Below are 25,482 nucleotides of genomic sequence, written 5' to 3'. Positions count from 1 at the left end.
GGCGGGGATAGAAATTTTCAATAAACCAATCTTTATTACTTCACAGGTAATTTTTTTAAAAAAATTGTTTCCTGATTTGTTTAATTCCATATGATAAAGTCACAAAATTATTATGAAAATAGTAACTAGGCTTTAAATCTTGAGCTGCGAGTCTTGTTGATTGTGCATGGCCTTAGATCGATTTACGTCGGATTTCAATTTTCATTCTTTTTTTCCCAGTTTGTTCATTGCTCCATGGAAGACAGGATATCCCACTTGCCCGACCATGTTCTACACGAGGTATTGTCCTTACTTTCGGAGAAAGACGCCACAAAAACTGGAATCTTGTCCAAACACTGGAACTGCGTGTGGAATTCATTCCCCATATTGGTTTTTGATGAATACGAGTTCTCCAAGAATCACAAGACAGTGAAAGCAAATTTCTGTGACTCCGTGGACCGCACAATGCGTCGTCGTTGTGAAAGCTCGATATTTACTGAGAGATTGGATATTAGAATCTACCGAGCTCAAAGGGATTGTAAACACCTTGACTCGTGGATAGACTGCGCGGTGACACTGAAGTTGAACCAGTTGATTCTTGTTATCTGGAATAATCAAACACGTTCTGAAGATGGGAAGCAGTACTATGTTTTGCCACCATGTGTCTGGAATTCAAAATGGTTGAGGGTTTTGAAGTTGGAGGGTTGTGAGTTTTCGGGTTCAATTAATTCGATTGGAATCGGGTTTTCTCTTAGGAAGCTTAAGCTTCACAGGGTTAGAATTGATGAGAGTACTTTTCATCAAGTGATATCTTCTTGTTTTCATTTGGAGGATCTTCGGATTACTCAGTGCGTAGGTTTCAAGGTGTTGAATGTTGTCGGCTTAGAAGGAATTCATACTGTTCGCTTGCATTTGTTCGGTGATGATCAATCTGTTTCTATAGAAGCCCCCGGCCTCCGGTCTCTTGGTTTTCGGGGCGATTCTTCTAGTCTAGAAAGAATTATCCAGGCTTGTCTTTTAAAGAAACTCAAAGAGATCAACCTGGTTGAGACGGATATATCTGATGTTGATGAGTTTGAGAAGTTGATTCCGGAGTTCCTATGGCTCGAAAACTTGTCGTTGGACAAATGTAAGTTGAAAGAAAGTTTCGCTGTTACAAGCGGAAGGCTTATGAGTTTCTCATTGATAGAATGTGACGATGTGACTCATATTGTGTTTGATACTTGCTGCTTGAATCGATTCAGATATAGTGGTAATTGTCGTTTGGACATTACTTGGATTGAAGCTTCGGATGAGGTTGAGATTAATCACGATCTTTCGTTCCGTTGTCGTGATCATCTTTATGGGATTAGCTTTGACAAAATAGCCATGTATCTCGTCAATTTGCCACTTTGTAAAGTTTTGACTCTTATTTCTAATGGTAAATCCAAATGGATAGCGTCACGGGCACTAGATTATTTGTCATGCGATATTAAGCGACTGAGGTTAAAGATAATGAACCGGCATGCACAGATAGGACGGTCGTGTCTATTGATTTTGGAAGAATTTCTGCGAATATGCCGTCGACCGTCTTCTGTTTTGATGGAATTAGGGACGGAGGAGTCTGTTGTTATGAGGCTCGACTTTCTGTACCAACAAGAGGAAATGGATAAAGGCCAAGTGATTGATGGAAACTGCGGCTGTGGCGGTTCGAGCTGCTGGCGATGCTGTTTGGGGGAACTTGAAATTTCTCAGAACGTGCATGCAAGGAGAGATAGAGATGCAAGAAAACTGGTGGAATTTTTCAAGGGTAATGCTTTATGTTTGAAGAAAATTAGTTATGTGGAATCCCAGGATGATATTCATTCTCAAGAATTCGATTGTTGTTCCGCTCCACAAATATTGCAAATCAATGGGCCTCCACGTTACTTAGTTTTAAGGCTTCCATGACGGGTAACTTGGGCAAGTATATTAGCTGTATACTCTTTTATTTTTCCGACAAATTGTAACCTCCATATTTCTATACTTTATAAACAAAATGTAGAATATAAGATCGAGCATTATCGCTATTAAATGATTTGTAAGTATATTACTTTTCTCAGATTTGGAGGAAGTTCAAATTTCTCAGAGCTTTCATGCAATGAGAGGTAGAGATGCAAGAAATTTGGTGGAATATTTCAAGGATAATGCTTTACGTTTGAAGAAAATTAGTTATGTCGAATCCGAGGATGATATTCATTCTCAAGTATTTGATTGTTGTTTAGCTCCACAAATGCAAATCAATGGGCCTCCACGTCACTTAGTTTTAAGGTTTAAATGATGCGTAACTATCTGCTCTTTTATTACCGACAATTATATTGGTATAAGTTTTATTTTTGCTCTAATTTTTTATTACATTGTTCAATTACGTACACACGTGTCAACATTGCCAAATTAATCATTTCTTTTGTACTTCTATTTATTGGAATATATTCTATATCTTAAAATATATTTTATATTATTTTCTGTATATTTTGTAGTTATATTTTTTTTTATCTCTTAAATTTTCTAATTGTATATAAACATTCTTGTATTCATTCTTGGAAATATATCAAATAAATATTATTCCATTAGTTTCGATATTCTCATGTCTCTTTCTCTGATCAGCTGGCTGATGCTCTATATAACAAAACCGCTTCCCAGTACTCGACTACGTCTACTTTGTTCCAAGATTGGTGTCTCTATGATCTCACCATCTTGAGAGGCCTATTGAAATATATTCTATATCTTGGAATATATTCTATATTATCTTCTCTATATTTTGTAATTATATTTTTTCTTTTATCTTTTAGGTGTTTTAGTTGTATATATATAAACATTCTTGTATCGAGTTTCTACACTCTTAAGGTAGCAGGCATGTGAAAAATGTCATAGAGAGTATGGGAATATGTGAAAAGCTCTATTTCCTTTTAAATTACTTTGTTCGTTTAAAGAATGAATCATACAATATGGATGATCGTATTTGTACACATATTACGTACTAGAGGGCGATATTCATGCTCAAGCATTTGATTGGTGTGTAATTCAAATCCGCGAAAGAAAATCAACGAGCATCGGTTTATTTGGTTTGGTTTAAGTTATTTGTCAAAAAAAAATTGATTAAACAAAATAAATATTGTTTTTAAATATATATAATTGTGAGACCGTTTCACAAGAGACATACTATAATAATTTGGGATAATTGCATCCACACCCCCTGTGAAAAGTCTAAAAGACATAAAACACTCTGTGTAAAATTAATAGCATGTTAGATCCTATGTTTTAAAAAAATTAGCATAAAAACCCCTATGAGAGGGTATAAATGTGCCCGAGTTTGTATAACATAGGGATGAAATGTGCCACATTTTAAAAAACTGAGGGATGTATTAGCCTATTAATATTTTTTAGGGGGTTTTATGATTTTTATACTTTTCACAGGGGAGATTAATGCAATTAGCCCATAATAATTTACACAAAAACTTCAATGAGATAACCTCATAAGTCAATTTCATAAGACAGATCTCCAATGCGACCCGAATGACGAAAAAATATTACTTTCACCGCAAATATGAATCGGATCAACTCTCTCACATGTATAGATCCGTGAGAGCATCTGACAAAGAAGCTACTCAATAATATATATTTTCAGCGTGTTTAAAAGATCACGTAGTAAACAATTCATTTTATAATTTTTTTTAAAATAGGTATAATATAATGTGTTTGATTTGATTAATTGTATATTCGTATAAACTTTGATTAAACTAGGGATGAGCTTTTGGTATTTCGCATCAAAAATATCGGCTTAAGAATTATAAAACTGTAATTGTGGGGCCCTACTTAAGAATTAGTAAAACTGTAACTAGGGATGGACTTTCGGTATATCATATTAAAAATATCGGTATGAAAAAATTCATATCAATACCGATACCGAAATTTCAAAATTTTGGTATGAAAAAAATTCATACTGATATCGAAAAAAAATTGGTATACAAATAAAATATCTGTATATCAAAAAAATTTCGGTACGATATCCCGATAAGGTATTTTGGTATGGTATCTCAGCCCTTGATATAACTATAAGGTACCACGTTCATATCACAATTTCGGGAAAAACGATCCTATATATTTATATATGTATAGATAGTGCTCCCATGATCGAATCCATGGCCCAAAACTTTCACAACACGAGATATTCACATGAACATCTTGAGTTACGAAAATTTTCTATTGTTGATCAGTTATTTGGGCACTATATGTCGAATTCAACACAACTTCATACAGGGAGATTTGGACCTTCTCGGAAGTGATCGTGCCTAAATCAATTATAACAACAGGAACATTATTTTATGTTTGAAGGAATTAACGTGGAATACAAGGCCGATTGGAGTTGAGATCCAGAAATGAAAACCTATTCAATTATAACAACTTAGTTTTTAGGCTTCACTAATGATGATTCATTGGACAAATATGTATATAAAAGCCTTACACTTTTATATATTTTTAGTTTGCCCTATTCACAGACTTTTGAACTTAATCCTATCTGGTTCGGAATAATTTAATTTAATAAATAAATAACTGATAAAATTTGAGATTGTGCTTATGTAAACTTATTTCTTCCAACTTGGTCTTTTCGTTTGCAGCTTTTCTAACTCCTACGAATTGTTGGTTAGTCAACTAAAGTTTCACATTGGAAGATCAAGGGAAAGATCATGAGTTAATAAATGAAATAATATCTCCATTGGTATGAGATCTTTTGGGTGATTCCAAAAATAAAACCATGCGGGTTACACCCAAAGTGGACAATATCATGTCAATGTTGAGATATCAGGATTCCATTAGTTAACAAATGGCATGTCGTCTGTGGGAAACAGAGTCATGATCTGATCGAACCATGTGGGAGGAATCCTCGGAAGACTTAAACGAAGAAGGTGAGGGTTCCCGGTAAAATCCATGATAAGCTCTCGAGGGAACCGCAATTTGTTAAGGAGTGAAATTTCGATATTTCATATTGGTATGATATTGTCCACTTTGTGGAAAACAGAGCCATGATCTGATCGAGCCATGTGGGAGAAATCTTCGGAAGACTTAAACGAAAAAGGTGAGGGTTCCCTGTAAAATCCATGATAAGCTCTCGAGGGGATCACATCTCACATTGGTATGATATTGTCCACTTTGGGCACAAGTTTTCATGGTTTTGCTTTTGTAATCACCCAAAAGGTCTTATACCAATGGAGATATCATTTCATTTATTAACTCATGATCTTTTTCTTGATATTTCAATGTGGGACTTTGGTTGACTACCCAAAAATCATCCCCTCAAATGAAGTCCCACCATCATTCACATGGTCCGGGTCTCCCCTAAATCCGTCCTCCAATCGAAGCCACTCCACTTCAATGCGTTGAGGCACACGCCTTATAAGAATTACCCGGGAGCATCACCCATCGAGAGCTTATCATAGATTTTACCGGGAACCTCAACTTCTTCGTTTAAGTCTCCGAAGATTCTACCCACATTAGCTTGATCAGACCATGGCATGGTCTGTTTCCCACAGAAGACTCCATTTGTTAAGGAATGAAATCCCGATATCTCACATTGGTATGTTGGAGAGAAGCCCTCATGATTTTTGCTTTTGAAACCACCCAAAAGGCTTCATATCAATGCGGAGATATCCGGATTCCATTGATTAACAAATTGCCTCGTCTGTGCGAGTCATGGTCTAGATCGAGCCATATGGAAGGAATCCTCAGAAACTTAAACGAAGGAGTTTGTTGGAAGACGAATTGAGGGGAGACTCAAACCATTAGAATAATAATGGGACTTCTCTTGAGGGGAGGATTGTTGAGTTTCAACCAAAGTCCCATATTGATAGATAAAGGAAATGATCATGATTTAATAAATGAAATGCTATCTCCATTGATATGAGGCCTTTTGGGTGGTTCCAAAAGCAAAACCATGAGGGCTTGTGCTCAAAGTGGACAATAACATACCAATATGAGATATCAAAACTTCCTTAACACCTGCCATTATTATTATTATTATTATTATTATTATTATTATTATTATTATTATTATTATTATTATCACCAAACCTTCTTCTCCTCCGCCCCCGTCGCGGCCGTCCTAACTATTGTGAATCTAGTTAGTCTTCGCAATCCCAACACACCCGTCGTAATCGTCTCCCCCACCCTCAACAATCGATCGGTATTCTGCATGTTTGAGCCAACTCAATTCTACTACCAACTCTCCATTAATGTCCCCCGGCTGTAGACCTAACCAAGGGCCGGGTCAAACCCGAAACCGGCCCGTGGTCAACGGGCCGGTTAATCGGGTAAACGGGTTTGACCCAGAACCGTGACGGACCCGGACACTGGCCGGTCCGGTCACGGTTTTTCCTTATGAAACCCGCCGACCCGGGTCCGAACCGGCGGGTTGGCCCGGGTCAACCCGGCGGGTCGGCCTATTTTTAAATAATATATTTATTATTTTATTAAAATTTTAAATAATATATTTAAAACCTACACATGCTGAATTTGAACCCAAGACCAACTAGTATTGAGACATCAGTCTTGCCACTAGGCCAATAGATCATTTGATATTAGAATGTGATTGAAAAATAATTAAATGTAATAAAGTTTGTATACAAGTTGTTTAAATTGAAATGTAATAGATTTTTTATTGAGATAGATATAGTTTTTAATATAAGATGTTGAAAGTTGGAATATAATATATTTTTTATTGAATAAATGTAATAAATTTTTTATTGAAATACATATAATTTTTAATATAAGGAATGTAATATATTTTTTATTTAATAAATATAATATATTTTTTTATTGAGATATTCATAATTTTTAATATAAAATGTTGAAAGTGGAAATGTCATATATTTTTTATTGAATAAATATAATATTAGAAGATGTTAAAAGTTTAAATGTATATATTTTTATTTAATAAATTTATATATATTTTTATTGAGAAAATGAAATATTTGATAGAGTTTTTAAAGTTTGATTGTAAAAAAAATTTTAATTTTTTTTTTAAAAAAAAAACAAGGGTTGACCCGGACCCGACGGTTAACCGGACCGGAACCGCCGGTTCACCAACCCGGACCGGAATCGACCAAGGGCGGGCCGGTTAAGGTTTGGTAAAATACCAACCCGGACCCGAAGGTTCCGACCCGAAACCGGCCCATGGGCAGCCATCCCCGCAGTTATTCCCCTATCAACCTTGCTGCCTGTCCGCAGCCCCAACACCCAACCTTTTGCTTCCCCCAACGTCACAATCTTCGCCCCCGTTGCGGCCGTCCTTGCTACTGTGAATCTAGTTAGTCTTCGAAGTCCCAACCCACTCACCTTAATCGTCGACCCCCACCCTCCACAATAGCTCGGTATTCTGCACGTTAGATCCACCTCAATTCTACTACAAACTCCCCATTATTGTCCCCCCGCCACACCCTTTCTGTAAGAGTTATCTCAACAGAACAATCCTCAAAATCCTCTCCAACATCAAGTGTTCCAGATTCTCCATCAATCGGTTGCAACAAATGATTACATATTTAAATTAATGCATTCTTATCATCTTCCTTGTATATAGGATCTTTGTTACGGAGGTATTCATATAAATGATGTAACATATAAACCAATTCATATAGAGAATACATATTCTGCTGTATAAACTTTTTTATGGTATCAAATCCAGTAGTCTCCAACGAGCGTACAAATGGCCTTCGGATCCACTGTCGAGAATTCGTCCCTCATTGTTACCACTACTCAAAATCTTATTACCATTAATGCAGCAGCCCAGCTTCCTCTAAAACTCACCAAAAACAATTACTTTTCATGGCGTGCTCAGTTTCACTCTCTATTTTTTGGGTTGGATCTCCTTGGCTACCTGGATGGAACTTTCCCTTGTCCAGATGCAACCACGACTCAAGATGGCAAAATTACTCCAAATCTGAAGAATCTTTCATGGCGTCGTCTAGATCAGCTAATCCTTCATGCTATCCTGGCCTCTTTAAGTGAATCTGTCATGCCTTTGGTTTCTTCAGCCACGTCAAGTCATGAAGAATGGACTCGACTTTCTCGACTTTATGCCAAGAGATTTACCACTCACATCATTCACCTCAAAGATGAACTTACCACGATCACTCGTGGTGATCTCTCGGTCGCTGATTTCCTAGTCTCTATCAAACAAATTGCTGATGAACTCACTATCCTTGGTGATCCACCCAGCGATGCCGATCTTCTCGTATATCCGACTAGCGGCCTTGGACCTGCTTACAAAGAGTTAATTACGGCTATGAGAACTCGTGATTCTGTATTTCCATTCGAAGAGTTGTTTGATAAAATCATTGATCATGAAACCTTCCTCCTTCACCATGAAAAACACAACGTCGAACCAATAATACCTACAGCAAATTTTTCCAAACACTCCTATACGCATAACCGACCTTCTAAATCTCACTTTTCTTCCTCTGCACCTGGTATCCTTCCCACTCCTCGACCTCCAAACAGATTTTCTAAAACCCCTACCACAAATCCATCCACCTATGATGTCACTTGTCAATATTGCGACAAGCTTGGTCATGCAGCCAACAAGTGTTTCAAACTTTTTCCACCTCTTTGTACCCGCCGACCGTCTGCCAATCACCTTGCACTCTCATCTTCTACCCCTGTTCAAACGCCTTGGATATTAGATTCTGGTGCATCTTACCACGTCACCCCGAACTTGTCAAACTTATCTCTCCACCAACCGTATGAAGGCCCCGATGACATTCACATAGGTGATGGGTCAGGTTTGCCTATTACTCACACTGGTAACACCTCTCTTTCTTCCTCTCTCAATTTATCAAATGTTCTATGTGTTCCATCTATCAAGAAAAATCTAATCTCTGTCTCCAAATTATGTCGCTCTAATCACACGTCAATTGAATTTTTTCCTTCATATTTTGTTGTCAAGGATTTACGTACAGGGACTCCTCTAGTTCACGGAAAGAGTCGGCATGATATTTATGAGTGGCCGTCCACAGATTTTATCAATAAAAGCTCTCCCATGGCACTATCCACTGGTATTGTTGTTACAGCATCTCCAGTAGTTTGGCATGGGCGTCTTGGTCATCCTTCATTTAAAATAATAAACAAACTAGTCCAATCTGGTTTAGTTTCGCTCTCATCATCCATGAATTCAAATCCTTTGTGTCATTCTTTTCTATGTAACAAAAGCCAACGCCTTCCATTTGGCAATTCAAGCTTGGAAAGTCGAGGCCCTCTTGATTTAATCTATACCAATGTTTGGGGTCCTTCTCCTGTCCAATCTGCTGATGGGTTCAATTATTATGTCATTTTTGTTGATCATTTTACGAAATATGTCTGGCTCTACCCTTTACGCTTAAAATCTGATGTCTATACCAATTTTCAAAAATATAAAGCCGTGGTAGAAAAAATTTTTAATCGTTCTATCATCTCTGTTTACTCGGATGGTGGTGGTGAATATACAGCTCTTAAAAATTTTTTCACCTCTGTTGGCATCCAACATCTAAAAACTCCACCTCATACCCCTCAACATAATGGTACCTCTGAAAGACATCATCGACATATAGTTGAAACCGGTTTAACTCTCTTACATAAAGCACAACTTTTACATCAATATTGGTCTTATGCTTTTCAAATCGCAGTTTATTTAATTAACCGTCTTCCAACTCCAGTTATAAATTTTATAACTCCCTACGAAAAATTATTTAATAGCGAACCAAACTACAACAAACTTTGTGTTTTTGGATGTCTCTGTTTTCCTTGGCTTAAACCATACACTAACAATAAACTCGAACCCAAATCCTCTCCATGTATTTTTCTTGGTTATTCACTCAATCAAAGCGCTTATTTTTGTCAAGATTTAAAAACACATAAAATTTATACCTCTCGCCATGTGAGGTTCTTTGAGAATGAATTTCCATCATCTAATTTATCTTCTCAAATATTAATTAGTGGTTGGCTCAAGGAGTTAACTGATCTTCCTCGCCCATCGTCAGATGCTGCTCGACAACAAATTCCAGATGGGGATAGTACCAGTGCTCCACTGCAATTTCTACCACGACACTCATTGGATTCCATGCTGCCCACTTCCGTGAGTTCAAGTCCTTCATCTTCTCAATCTCATTCTTTACACTCTCCTTCACGCAATTTGCCACAAAATCACAATTCTAATCCTACATTGTCCTCTCCAAACCCAACATGTGTCTCACCTACTGCCCCTCCTTGCAATGAGAAATCGTTGTTACCACCACCAACTCAACACACCTCCACTTCAACTCATTCTTCCCATACCATGACCACACGCTCAAAGAATAATATTTTCAAGCCAAAGAATTTATATCATGTCAGCTCACACCACCCTCTTCCTGAATCTGTTGAACCCACTTGCGTTTCCAAAGCTATCAAACATGTTGAATGGTGGCAGGCCATGTCCGATGAACTTTCAGCACTTCTTCGTAATGGAACATGGGAGCTGGTTCCTCATAGCTCTACTCAAAATGTAGTTGGTTGCAAATGGGTCTATTGCATCAAAAGAAATCCTGATGGATCTATATCTAAATACAAAGCTCGTCTTGTTGCAAAAGGATTCCATCAATGGCCCGACATTGATTTTCATGATACCTTCAGTCCCGTCGTGAAACCGACAACCATTCGACTCATTTTTGCTCTTGCTCTATCTCATGGATGGCCTCCTCGAGCTTGGTATAATGAGCTCAAAAGTTTCTTGCTTTCCTATGGATTTGTAAATTCACACAGTGTCACCTCTTTATTTATTTATCACACACATGTTTTTACTCTTTATCTCTTAGTCTATGTATATGATTTGATCGTTACTGGAAACAATAACAATCGTCTCAACCACTTTCTCACGGCTCTAGCTGCTCGATTTTCAATTAAGGATCTTGGGGACCTTCATTATTTTCTTGGCATTGAAGTCCTTCCAACGACTTCTGGTTTTCTTCTCACTCAACACAAGTATATCCGGGACCTTTTGGCTAAAACAAACATGACTGATGCTAAGGAGTGCACTACTCCTATGCCATCCACTCAGGTTCTACAACTTCATGATGGTTCTAAGCCAATGGATGCCACCCAATATCGTCAAACAATTGGAGCTCTACAGTACCTTTCGCTTACTAGACCTGATGTGTCTTATGTGGTAAATAAATTAGCTCGATTCATGCATTCACCAACTGAAAATCATTGGACAGTAGCTAAACGTGTTCTACGCTACTTGAAGAACACCATGCACCATAGAATTTTTCTAAAGAAAAATCAGACTCTCGAACTCACAGCATTCACAGATGCGGATTGGGCAGGTAATCGTTATGACTTCACCTCTACCTCAGCCTATATTATTTACCTTGGCGGTAATGCTATTTCGTGGTGTTCAAAGAAGCAAAAGACCGTAGCGCGCTCTTCGACAAAAGCTGAATACCGCTCTCTTGCCTCTTGTGCTTCCGAGGTTCTTTGGATTAAGAACTTGCTGCAAGAACTGCATGTTTCTTGTTCTACCACTGCGAAAATTTTTTGTGATAATATTGGTGTCACCTATCTCTCGGTTAATCAAGTTTTTCTTTCAAGAATGAAGCACATTGCCATTGACTATCATTTCGTTCGTGACCGCGTTGCTCGAGGATCTTTTTCTGTCCCATATATTTCATCTAAGGAGCAAATTGCAGATGCCCTTACAAAACCGCTACCCTCGGTATCATTTCAGGCTTTGCGATCCAAGATCGGTATCTCCGACGGGAGCACCGTCTTGCGGGGGGATGTAAGAGTTATCTCAACAGAACAATCCTCAAAATCCTCTCCAACATCAAGTGTTCCAGATTCTCCATCAATCGGTTGCAACAAATGATTACATATTTAAATTAATGCATTCTTATCATCTTCCTTGTATATAGGATCTTTGTTACGGAGGTATTCATATAAATGATGTAACATATAAACCATATCATTTAGAGAATACATATTCTGTTGTATAAACTCTTTTACCTTCCCCCCCAACTTCCCCATGTAGAAAGTGATTCTATAGGTGTTGTCATACTTCTTTGTCATCATCGTACTCGTAATGCGGCATTTGTTTCTTGGTCTTGTAGTCTCAATTCCAGATTCTAAACAACTCTCGCAACCTGGATTGCGTTGATTTTCCAGCAAACATATTTAATACAGTGAATTCTATGTTTAAATAAATTCAACTCTAGTTTATTTCTATATAGTTCACTTTGTCGGTGAACTATAATTTTTTATGGCTGCCATTATCATTATTATTATTATTACCATTATTTACTCTCCATATATTTGTACCTTCATTTTTCATAGGAAGAAACAAATGGAAATTATTTTCATTATGGGAAGTCATCCCTGAAGCTATTCCCCCTATCATCCTCGCCACTTGTCCGCAACCCCAACACCCAACCTTCTTCTTCTCCCCCCTCCAACATCAACGATCTTCGCCCCCGTCGCGGCCATCCTTACTACTATGAATTTAGTTAGTCAACCCACCCGCCGTAATCTTCGCCCCCAACCTCCACAGCAGCTCGGTCTTCTACACGTTTAAGCCACCTCAGTTTTACTACCAACTCCGCATTATTGTCCCCACACTGCATCCCCCTCTGCCAAACATAGACAATGATTTTATAGATGCTGCTATGCTTCTTTGTCGTCAACGTAATCGAAATGTGGCATTTGTTTTCTTGATCTTGTAGTTCCAATTCCAGATTCTAAACAACTCTCTTAACTTGAATTACATTGGTTTTCCAGCAAACATATTTAATGCAATGAATTCTATGTTTAAATAAATTCGACTCTAGTTTATTTCTAAATAGTTCACTTTGTCGGTTGACTATAAATTTTTATGCCATTATCATTATTATTATTATTACCATGATTTACTCTCCATATATTTGTACCTTTATTTTTCATAGGAAGAAAGAAATGAAAATTATTTTCATTCTAGGCAGACATCCCCACAGATATTCCACCTATCTTCATCGCCGCCTATCCTCAGCCCCAACACCCAACCTTCTTTGTAGCGACCCGACCCGAATCCACTACCTAATCAGAGTTAAGAGCATAATTAATCATGCATTAAATAAAATCGCTGTGAAAGACTTAAATACAAGCAGACCGACAGAATACAACCGGCTAATCATCATCAATTTATACAACCCAATCGAATTTACATAGATAAAAACCTACAGCTAAATACTGCTGTCTTCAAGGTCGCTGGCTCCTCCAGGCTCCTGGTGCTCAATCCTGCACCTACGTCTGCCCCATCGAATAGGATATCCATATACACAGAAAATACTGGACGTGAGCTCTAAGCTCAATACGAAAGCACGGATAAACATACAAATATGATGCATGCAAATGACAGGGTATCCATATCTGGGATAAATTTATACAACTGATCAGACTGGCGCCTGGAATATAAGATCGTCACATCGGGGTAGCTAACCACTGTGCGCGACCACTCATTCCCGAATCACGGACGCGGACCATGGAGTCCTTCAGGTATCAGTACCTAAGGGTACTCGATATCAAAAGTCCTAATAGGGCTGAGCAACCCTAACTGGCTCATCTCGAAAGATATACAGATGTACAGGCACAAGATGATATGCACATGCCGCATAACAATAATAACATGCAAACACATAAATGCAACATATAAGCATACATATCCGCTGGCAATCTCAGTCAGTACTTACGTACCTTTCTAAGGCAGTCCTAGTTGTCCCACTCTAGGTTCCAAGCCTATCATCAAGTCTACAATGCAAATACCCATGCATCATTCAATAAGCTCTAAAAGCCTTAACTAAGCTATTGCATACTCCTAAATAATTTAAGGAGACCATAGCTATACCTGCGTCCATCGTCAGCCCACTGATGGCGACTGTCCCGCAACTAGGGCACTCCCCTGCTGCAAATCCACAGCCTCGAACATGGCTCTACAACACGAGCACTGCTCTGCTACTATGTCAGACATTGTCTGACTATACTAAAACAAATATCCTACTCCAACTCTAGAATAAGAGTACCCAAAGCCTTAAAATAGGACTACGAGGGCGAAGGAGAGAATTCGGAATTGGCAAGAAATGAATGCCTCAGACCTTATATTTATAAGAATCGATCGGAACCTCCGATCCTCGATCGGAACTTCCGATCCTTGATCGGAACGTTCGATCCTGCCATCGGAGCTTTCGAACATCCTTATCTGCCACATGTCAAAATCTCACTGGTTGACTTCGAATAGGGGTGATCGGAGCTTTCGATCCTGTTCGGAGCTTCCGATCAACCACACGTCATGAATGACGTAATTCGATCGGAGCTTCCGATCGTTCATCGGAGCTTCCGATCACCTTCGGAGCATCCGATCCTAACTTCGGAGCTTTCGATCTGTCTGACCCACTGGACCATTTCTGATCATTTTGGGTCTATTTCCAGGCTCCGTTAATCCATTTAGAAGTATCCTTAATCACGTTTTTACTAAATATAACATGATCATACGATAATTACTCATTATCATTAATTCTGGATATGGGCCACTACATTCCCACCACTTTAAAAGGATTTCGTACTCGAAATCTAAGGTAAACCTCGGGACTATAGTATAAACCATTCGTCCAATTCATTAGTAGTTCCGGTTCAAAACATCTGGTCAAATAACCTTCGACAATACCAAACCTCGCTAAACCTGCAAGGTCTGTTCATTCACTGAACCACATCAGAACATAAACTCGATTTATAATTCGCACTGATTTCAAACTCGTACGCTTTTAACAATCACTCTTGAAATCACTGCCTTCTTATCAGCAATCCTATGAGAATCGAGTAACACTACTGACTATCGTCAGTTATCCATCGATAACCGAAACAACATGGCACCTTCGGTCCAAATTGCCGACTGTATCAGCCACACTGCCTACAAATCTTAGCGATGACACTCCTGCTAAGATCGTAACTAGCCATCAGCTATTCTCTAGACATGCACGAACTCCATCGCTGCCCACGATAAGACCAGATACAACACATTGTATTTCAATAGTGTAACGATAACATCGCATCCCTTGACGTTATCGCAAAGCTCTAAACAAATCGATCTAGATTCGACTCTCGGTCAAATCCTAGATATCCCTTTTTCAAGAACTCGTGTGGGTGTTACTTTTTATCACGAAGGATAAAATTTATCTTCCAAAACAGTACTTTATGCGAATAGAAATGGCAACTACCGGCCACCAGCTCGCAGAGCAATCGCACCACTGCACACGACTCTAACCATCTGAAACCCTCAGACTGATTGCAATAAACCTTAATCCGAATCTCGCTATCGTAGATAGCATCTACTCAATCGTATTAGTCATCCTTCCATGGATAACAACAAAATCCTGACAATTCCTGGCATTATAGTACGTACTTTCAGTACTCACTTTTCTCAATGAATGTTTCCCAAAGAGTACCAACTAAGTAACCAGATGACAAAATCTTTATACACAATTTCTTGTCTAAATGTATCCTTCGAGGTCGTCACCTAGAAATTCACTATCATCCTGCTGAAACTCCCAGATGGACCAACACCATCCTTAGCAGTAGTCTATATCAGATGCTTACTTCTATCTCGAAACTAGAAATAGTATCGACGAAAATGATTCCGGTTAATCCTGTTCCAGATAACCAAATCCTTGGCTCCCTAGCGGGGATAACAAACGGATTCAACTAGATCCCGCACAAAATCTATCAATACTAGCGGCAATCCCGCTATATCAACCTCTCAATGACACAGCATATCAGAACGCACTGGGATATCAGTGACAACAATCCTGCCAGACTCAGAAACACAAGTCTCAGCTGTTGTCTCATCCCATGAAACAACTAATTCAAACTTGCTAATGTTCATTGAATCTCCATAAGCACTTGTCGAATCGCCTCTCAAGAACAAATCTCGAGAAATCTGCTGGAAGCATCCCAAGCAAAACACTCTGACCAACAGTCTTCAAAATTCATCCACTGACAAACCTGGGACAATCACTGAATCATATTTCCGCAAACTGAATAATTCATTGCTAACACCAAGCAATGCTCAGATCAAATTCCGTCACTGGTAGCCGAAGCAACGTTACCAACAACTACGATCACAAGAGCCAACAAATGACCACTTTCGTGATCCGACGAATCCAAAAGTCTCGATTCCCGCATTCCTGGAGATCCCTTAGCGACTACAGAATTTCCTAAATGCACGTGAATCGTTATATCAAAGCATACCATACTTAAAGTACCATTCCCAGTACTTCTTGATTCACTATATCCCATCTGTACCGATTGAAATAATCTGATCAATCAAATCGATGCACTGTAGCTCTCGCCTGACGATATCAACCCTAATCAGACAATCACTGATCAATGAAACTCTCATGGCTCGATCAGTATCGATGATCTCACTGCCACACGTCCGCATATCCCAATACTTGGAATAAAAAGAATCACAGCTGATTCAATCACTCATCTTTGACAGAGTCAGACAATAGTTACAAGTAGTCACTAGCGCTAAACATGCACTAGTCTAAACATACTATCACTGTCTATATTCATCCAAGATGATCATAAGGACTTGTTCAATCCAAGCCGCAATAAAAGTCCGAAATATTTTAACTATTGTTGAACATGCTCCTGATAACTATATCTCTTGCTAAGACTGCAACATATCGAGACTGAGGCTACTTGCCGCGGTGTCCCACCTGAAATCACCACCAAGTGTACACTGGCATAAATCACGCTATCCTCACGCCTCAAATAGTCATGTGCAATCCTTAGCATCGGATATAATCTATCACTGAAGGAAACCATAAATGCTGAAAACTACTCATCCCGAGTCAAATGTTTCAGGAATTTCACAAACCCATCTCCTGGATAACCCTTATCACAAGAGTATCCAAATACCGACTAGATCCACTAGTCTATCAGTATCCAATAGACTAAAATTGTCTGCTCAGAGTACGCACTTGTCAAGGAAAAATCCCTCCAAGGCTGGTCCAAAAACTGCAAACCAATATCTCTGACGACAGTCATACGATATCTAAACCGCTGATACCTAACCAGATATCTAATCCAATGTCATACCCCGTTGTGACTATTACCAAAACTCTAGACTAGGTAGCCTTCCCACCGCCGATCTTGAAGCACGAAGGCTTCCAGGCATTCTCCGAAGTACGAAAGACTCCCAAAGTAACACTGGCATAGGGTCGCGCTCCATCATGTCTAGTCATGGTCATAGTCCACAACTCCCGGCATATACTCGACTTGGTATCCCGATGAAATCCCATCATCACGAAGTCTCAACCTATGAAGGTCAATCAGACTACTGTCCTAAGGAAACAACTTAGAACAAAACTCAAAATTCCAAACCAAACTTTATAAAATTACTTGTAATCAATCACGAATTGCTGAATAAGTAACACATGTATCATTACTTCAAATTATGTATAATTTCCTTTATTACAATCCCATGTAATACATACAGTATTCAAAATACAACAAAATGTACATCCAATAACTTGAACTGATACAGCCAAATTTTGATGATTCATTACAACTGAAATACTGTTTACAACTACAACAATACAGTATTTAAAATCATCAAACTTGTCTTCGTCCCTTGAGCATGAAGCTTCCAATCGATACACGCATCGATACAAGCATACTTCCGTCCAAGTTTTTCTACATGTCCTCCAGCGAAGAACTCCGGAAAAATAGCACGTGATAGCTAACCAGCTATGCTTTGCGTCAGTGCATGTCAGTCGACTTCTTCTGCTCACGATCTACCATCAGCGTTCTTCTTGTATCCAAATCATGCTTTTGAACATGAAGTTTTCCGTATGCCTACCAAAATCATCGATACAAGCATACCGGCAAAACCATGTTCTGCACGAGTTTATAGACCTTACGTTCGAAACCTGTCATGCCTTAGGCACTCAAGGTATTCCCTGGTAAAGGTCTATCTGACAATCTCTCCAACTACGAGTGGAGAATCTTCAAGGACTGGAACCACATGTATTATTATACACCATTCATTCCAAAAATCCCTCAGAGATATCTGACGCGATATACTCGATCTTCCCTTCCAATCTTCCCTGGTTGAAATCCATATATTTTTCGATCAACATCCCAATGCATCGAATGATGAACCGTCCACAGCAGTCAGTCTATCTATCGATATGCTAATACTGGTGTTCTCATCACTGCTGCATTCCTTATAGTAAAGACTTATGCCGCAAACCTCGGCAATGAAGAACCAAATCTTCTTTCGCTAGGCCTCAATCAATCCTACAAGGATAATCAAGAAGTCTTATTATCAATTTCCTAAGTCCCTTGCATGCAGCTCTGATACCAATAAATGTAGCGACCCGACCCGGATCTACTACCTAATCAGAGTTAAGAGCATAATTAAGAATGCATTAAATAAAATCGCTGCGAAAGACTTAAATACAAGCAGACTGGCAAAATACAACCGGCTAATCATCATCGATTTATACAACCCAATAGAATTTACATAGATAAAAACCTACAGCTAAATACTGCTGTCTTCAAGGTCGCTGGCTCCTCCAGGCTCTTGGTGCTCAATCCTGCACCTACATCTGCCCCATCGAATAGGGTATCCAGATACACAGAAAATACTGGACGTGAGCTCTAAGCTCAATACGAAAGCACGGATAAACATACAAATATGATGCATGCAAATGACAGGGTATCCATATCTGGGATAACTGTATACAACTGCTCAGACTGGCGCCTGGAATATAAGCTCGTCACATCGGGGTAGCTAACCACTGTGCGCGACTACACATTCCCGAATCACGGATGCGGACCACGGAGTCCTTCAGGTATCAGTACCTAAGGGTACTCGATATCAAACGTCCTAACAGGGCTGAGCAACCCTAACTGGCTCATCTCGAAAGATATACAGATGTACAGGCACAAGATGATATGCACATGCCGCATAACAATAATAACATGCAAACACATATATGCAACATATAAGCATGAATATCCGCTGGCAATCTCAGTCAGTACTTACGTACCTTTCTAAGGCAGTCCTAGTAGTCCTACTCTAGGTTCCAAGCCTATCATCAAGTCTACAATGCAAATACCCATGCATCATTCAATAAGCTCTAAAAGCCTTAACTAAGCTATTGCATACTCCTAAATAATTTAAGGAGACCATAGTTATAACTGCGTCCGTCGTCAGCCCACTGATGGCGACTATCCCGCAACTAGGGCACTCCCCTGCTGCAAATCCACAGCCTCGAACACAGCTCTACAACACGAGCACTGCTCTGCTACTATGTCAGACACTGTCTGACTATACTAAAACAAATATCCTACTCCAACTCTAGAATAAGAGTACCCAAAGCCTTAAAATAGGACCACGAGGGCGAAGGAGAGAATTCGGAATTGGCAAGAAATGAATGCCTCGGACCTTATATTTATAGGCATCGATTGGAACCTCCGATCCTCGATCGGAACTTCCGATCCTTGATCAGAACGTCCGATTCTGCCATCGGAGCTTCCGAACATCCTTATCTGCCACATGTCAAAATCTCACTGGTTGACTTTGGAGAGGGGTGATCGGAGCTTCCGATCAACCACACCTCATGGATGACGTAATTCGATCGGAGTTCCGATCGTTCATCGAAGTTTCCGATCACCTTCGAAGCATCCGATCCTAACTTCGAAGCTTCCGATCTGTCTGACCCACCAAACCATTTCTGATCATTTTGGGTCTATTTCCAGGCTCCGTTAATCCATTTAGAAGTCTCCTTAATCATGTTTTTACTAAATATAACATGATCACACGATAATTACTCATTATCATTAATTCTGGATATGGGCCACTACATTCTTTCTCCCCCCTCCCCCAACGTCCACGATCTTCGTCCCTGTCGTGGCCGTCTTGACTATTGTGAATCAAGTTAGTCTTCACAGTCCCAACCCACATGCCATAATCTTCGCCTCTACCCTTCACAACAGATCGGTCTTCTGCATGTTCGAGCCAACTCAATTCTACTACAAACTCCCGATTAATGTCCCCCCACCGTACCCCCCCAATGCCACATGTATACAGTGAAACTATAGCTGCTGCTATGCTTCTTTGTTGCCATCGTACTTGAAATGTGACATTTGTTTCTTTGTCTTGTAGTCCCACTTTCAGATTCTAAACAACTCTCGCAGCGTGGATTGCGTTGGTTTTCCAGCAAACATAATTGATACATTTAATTATAGTTTTTAATAAATTCAAATCTAGTTTATTTCTAAATAGTTAACTTTCTCGGTGAACTATAAATTTTTATGTCTTCCATTATCATCATAATTATTATTACCATGATTTACTATCCATATATTTGTATAATATTTTTTCATAGGAATAAAGAAATTGAGACTATTTTCATTCTAGGCAGCCATCCCCGCAGCTATTCCCCCTATCATCCTCGCCGCCTGTCCGCAGCCCCGACACCTAATCTTCCTCTCCCCCCACCCAATGTCAACGATATTTGCCCCCGTCGCGGCCGTCCTGCTATTGTGAATCTAGTTAGTCTTCGAAATCTCAACCCACCAACCTCTATTGTCGACCCCCACCCTCCACAATACCTCGGATTTATGCACGTTTGAGCCACCTCAATTTTACTACAAACTCCCCATTATTGTCCTCCCGCCGCAACCCCCTCCCCCCCCCCCCCCCAACTGCCCCATGTAGAAAGTGATTCTATAGGTGTTGTTATGCTTCTTTGTCTCCATCGTACTCGTAATGTGGCATTTGTTTCTTGGTCTTGTAGTCCCAATTCCAGATTCTAAACAACTCTCACAACTTGGATTGGGTTGAATTTCCGGCAAACATATTTAATACAGTGAATTCTATGTTTAAATAAATTCAACTCTAGTTTATTTCTAAATAGTTCACTTTGTCGGTGAACTATAAATTTTTATTGCTACCATTATCATTATCATTATTATTACCATGATTTACTCTCCATATATTTGTCTTTTCATTTTTCATAGGAAGAAACAAATGGAAATTATTTTCATTCTGGGCAGCCATCCCCTCAGCTATTCCCCCTATCATCCACGCCGTCTGTCGCAGCCCCAACACCCAACCTACTTCCCCACCCCCAACGTCATCGACCTTCGCCTCCGTCGCAGCCGTCCTAACTACTGTGAATCTAGTTGGTCTTTGTTGTCCCAACCCACACGCCTTAATCATCGCTCCCACCCTCCACAGCAGCTCGGTCTTCTACACGTTTAAGCCATCTCAATTCTACTATCAACTCCGCATTATTGTCCCCACACTGCATCCCCCACTGCCACATGTAGACAGTGATTCTATAGGTGCTGTCATGATTATTTTTGTCATCGTACTTGAAATGTGGAATTTGTTTCTTGTTTTTATAGTCCCAATTTCAAATTTTAAACAACTCTCGTAACCTGGATTGCGTTGGTTTTCCAGCAAACATATTTAATACATTGAATTCTATGTTTAAATAAATTCAACTCTAGTTTATTTCTAAATAGTTCACTGTCTTTGTGATATTTAAGTTTGTTTGCCATTAACATTAGATATTTTAATGTATAATTTACTCTTGATATATTCTTATTTATTTTGATTATTATCTACGCGTTTTTTGTAGGATGAAGAAAATTAAAATAATGATAGCGATTTTTTGAATCCGACATCCCCAATTTAACCACCACCATCCTAACGACTGTGACCCAATCAATTTTTTGCAATCCCAACCCACTCCATCATATTGTGATTAGTAGAAAGTTCTAAATTATTTAAATTTTTTTTTTTGAGTATTAATAATATTTCGTTGGATCATAGTGCTAATGTTATGAATGTGGTGTAGGTAGGAGAAAGTAGCAATACAAGATTGAACATGTGAAGATTTAAGGTAGAATAGATTTTTATTCCCTTGTTTTTGTAATTAATTATTTCTGTTTTCTAATTTAAATTTCTAAAATATATATGGTTTTTATATCAAAATGTCTAAAATTTCCAAAATTTAAGGAGACCTCAATAACATGATCCTGGAATTAGAAAAAGAGAAGAAAATTGTATTTCGAAGCAAAGGTGATTGGTGTACCATGGTGTATCTAATGGCACCATGTAAGTTCTTATGTTTGAGATTCCCCTTTCAGTCAAACCGTAGAGCCAGCTGGATGAAGAAATTGGTAGATTGTTGGATACAGAGATGCGTTTTGAATGGACCGGTGATATTTTTGATGATTTGAAATTTATTGTTCGAAATCAAATGCAGCATCATTTTGTGTTACAAGGTAATTGCAACAGTTTATTTATGGGCGGGGAGTCGATCAAATATATAAGTAATAACTTATTTCACCTATGTTATTGGGCTGTTTTGACCAATTTAATTTGTTAGTATTAGTGTCTCTCAAGTTGGCTTTTCTATTTCTAAAGCGTGTTTTACTTTCTTGTTCTCTGAGTTAGTTGATGGCCACAAATAATTAAGAGAAAGTGTGATTCTCAACCTGTTGAAGAAATAAAAAATAAGATCAACTGCTAGCTGCTCAAATAATAGAATATATACATATTTCTGGTGCATTTGAACACACGGAAAAAGGAGAGCAATCAGTTTCCATTCAAGAAAGCAAAGAGAAGAAAGAAAGCTTAAAGATAGAACGAGAGGGAAAAAGAAAGTGATTGAAAAGTTTGTAATTTTTCTTTTGGTTTTAACTCTGTTTTTGAAAAAGCTTGAGATTGAGATTTCTTTAGTTGAATACAAGAGTTTGCTGCCCTCCCGTGGATGTAGGCTGACAAAGCCAAACCACATAATTCATGTGTGCTTTATTTGAATTTTTTTCATAGTGTTTGTTGAATTGCTTGAGTCATTTCTGGATTATTGCTCTTGTTCTACGAGCAAGTGGAGGATCAAGAACATCTCCAGAATTGCGAAGTGGAATTCAACTTCTAACTGATTGGATTCTTAGAGTTTTCATTGATACATCATGTAGTAGACCTTCCATTTTACAAGATTAAGTTATTCAAACATGTTAAGAAAATGTCATATAATTTTAAAAGTGGCAAAACATGTTTAAGGAGTCATTATTTGGTGAAAATAAGTGTAAAATCAAATTCAGAACGTCCAAAAATGATAGGAATGGTCCCGGGGGTCTCAGACAGTCTAGAAGCAGCCAAACGAGAACGTTGCGAACAAACCAGAACGTTGCCAACGTTCTGATGGCTGGACATATGTCGACGAGATCATGACACGTGCCTGGACGGTGCAGAATGTTGCATCCAATATCCAAAACGTTGGAAACTTTCTCCGTCTATAAATAGGGGCGAGATTTGCTCATTTTCAGCCATTCAAAATCTTCTCCTTCGTCCATGTGGCTCTATTTTAGGGGCTTTTGAGTATCTTAATTTAGAGTTGGAGTAGGAAGTATATATTTTAGTATAGTCAGACAGTGTCTGACATAGTAGCGGAGCAGTGCTCGAGTAACGAAGCTGTGCTCGAAGCTGCGGAGCATGCCAGGGTTGTCCCCAGTTATGGGGCAGTCGCCATCAACGGGCTGGCGATGGACGAAGGTATGACTTTGGTTCCCTATAGTAATTAGAGAGTAGACTATAGTTTAATTAAGGCTTTTAGAGCCTGTTAGTTGATGTTTGGCATGTTAGATAATGCATGGTATTTATGCATTATAGTGCTGTATGGAAGGCTTGGACCTAGATGGGAGCTTCTGGGATCTGCCTTAGTAAGATACGGAAGTATTATTCGAGATATCCAGATTGAGTATGCATATATTATGTGTTTTCATGGATTATGTGATTGCATATTTTATATGCCTTTATATACAGCATGTCACGACTGTATGTTTCATACATGAGCATATTGAGTCTTTACCTTAGAGGTATCCTGTAGTAGGGCGCTCACCCTACGAGTTTGTGGATGGTTGGATACGTAAGTCTTGTGCCAGCTCACCGTGATGGTTTGACACTTGTACTAGTATCAGGTCACCATTATCCACTGGGTATAGGATCCACCTCCTGAGGCAACGGCGCAGCGTGCTATATACCCTGGGCCCGGTCTATGAGCTTGTTCTTGACCTGAGTGTCTTGGTACCCAGTTCACTTGCATACATGCACATTTAATACCGTATACTAATACTCTCGTACTGAACGTTTTATGTTCACGTACCGTACTTTGTTTCTGGACACCCTATTCGATGGGGCAGTTGCAGGTAGTTCTCCTGAGGATGGAGAGGTTAGTTGGTGACCAGGGCAGGATTGCGGGGTCAACCACTAGGTTTTATCATGATGGTATTTTATTGATTTAGTTTCCGTTGATATTTTTGATTATTTGATTTATTAAGTTAAATGCATGCTTAAGCTTCTGATTAGTAGGTGATCACGGTGTGGGTCACTACATTTATGGTATCAGAGCATGCAATAATATTCTTGGCTATAGTATTGACTTTAGGTTATCCTTGTAGGATACGAGTTGGACTCAATGACGATAGAAGTGACAGGAATTGGAATAGCAAGATATTTATACTTTTCTAAGATCGTCATTGCCAAGATTGACATCAGAGACTCGCTTCATATGGATCCCAGCAAGATGGAGCTGGAAGAGAAGATTTAGTTTTGAACTCCAGGTACTTCTAGGGATCTATTGAAATGTGGGAAGGCGTGATCATCTAGATTCCTTGTGATCCATAGATTCCCTAAAGATCCTGCCAAGAGAGTGCTTCATGAAGCTTTGGGCATCTCTAGTAGGATTAGATCTTGTGAAGAAAAAGTCTGCTGACATGCTTGCATTGATGCTTTCGTGTGTGGTAGACGGAAAACTTCACGTTCAAGATCAGTAGACGGAATGAAAGAATTCTGCAAGAAATAAAATATTGTATTATGTTTCATTGTAAACAGTATTTCAGTTGTAATCAGTTGAATCAGATGTATTAAAATATTTCAGATATTTGATGTACTTAGTTATTGTTGTATTGTACATATTTCAATGTAATCTTTTGATTAAGTTATGTATTACATGGGATTGTAATAAAGATGGTATTAGGACCTGGATTAGTGGTTCAAGTATTTATAATCTTTGAGAATGTCTTGATTATATGGTAGTGATGGGTTAATCAGTTATTTAACTTCAGTATATTGTTTAAACATGTGTATAATTGAAATTAAATTATGCATGTTTTAAGTTGAATAGTTCTAGATGTATTTCCTAGAATATTCTATCGAGATATAGTGTTTGCCAGGGATGATGTGTTATATCAGGGGCATGATTCGTATCAGTTGATCAGAACAGTTTTTCTTAGATCCGTGGATAGAATTTGACCTTGTTAGGTTTGCCAAGTGATGATGGATTTTCATAAAGAGCAGGATAATGGTTTATACTAGGAGCCGTAGACTGTGTGGTTGATCAGACGGATGATGAAGCGCGACCCTATGCC

General features: G+C 38.9%; 1 protein-coding gene across 1 annotated transcript; it reads left to right on the top strand.

The window, feature by feature from the left end:
• The first annotated feature begins 234 nt into the window (after window positions 1–234).
• LOC140888348 (F-box/LRR-repeat protein At3g26922-like) lies at window positions 235–2,798 on the top strand. Its single transcript, XM_073296028.1, has 3 exons — window positions 235–1,768; window positions 2,061–2,203; window positions 2,790–2,798. Exons 1-3 carry the CDS (start codon window positions 235–237, stop codon window positions 2,796–2,798), a joined length of 1,686 nt encoding a protein of 561 aa, XP_073152129.1.
• Window positions 2,799–25,482: the final 22,684 nt, after the last annotated feature.

Source organism: Henckelia pumila, chromosome 3, assembly GCF_033568475.1.
Source record: "Henckelia pumila isolate YLH828 chromosome 3, ASM3356847v2, whole genome shotgun sequence".
Classification (NCBI taxonomy): domain Eukaryota; kingdom Viridiplantae; phylum Streptophyta; class Magnoliopsida; order Lamiales; family Gesneriaceae; genus Henckelia; species Henckelia pumila.
This window is presented reverse-complemented; position numbering and strand designations above follow the sequence as displayed.

What these genes read in the sequence shown, in the direction of transcription:
- LOC140888348 (XM_073296028.1), top strand. Translation starts at nt 235, where the DNA reads ATGGAAGACAGGATATCCCACTTGCCCGACCATGTTCTACACGAGGTA. An exon ending in ACTGGTGGAATTTTTCAAGG is followed by an intron (nt 1,769 to 2,060) that starts GTAATGCTTTAT and finishes TACTTTTCTCAG; the next exon opens with ATTTGGAGGAAGTTCAAATT.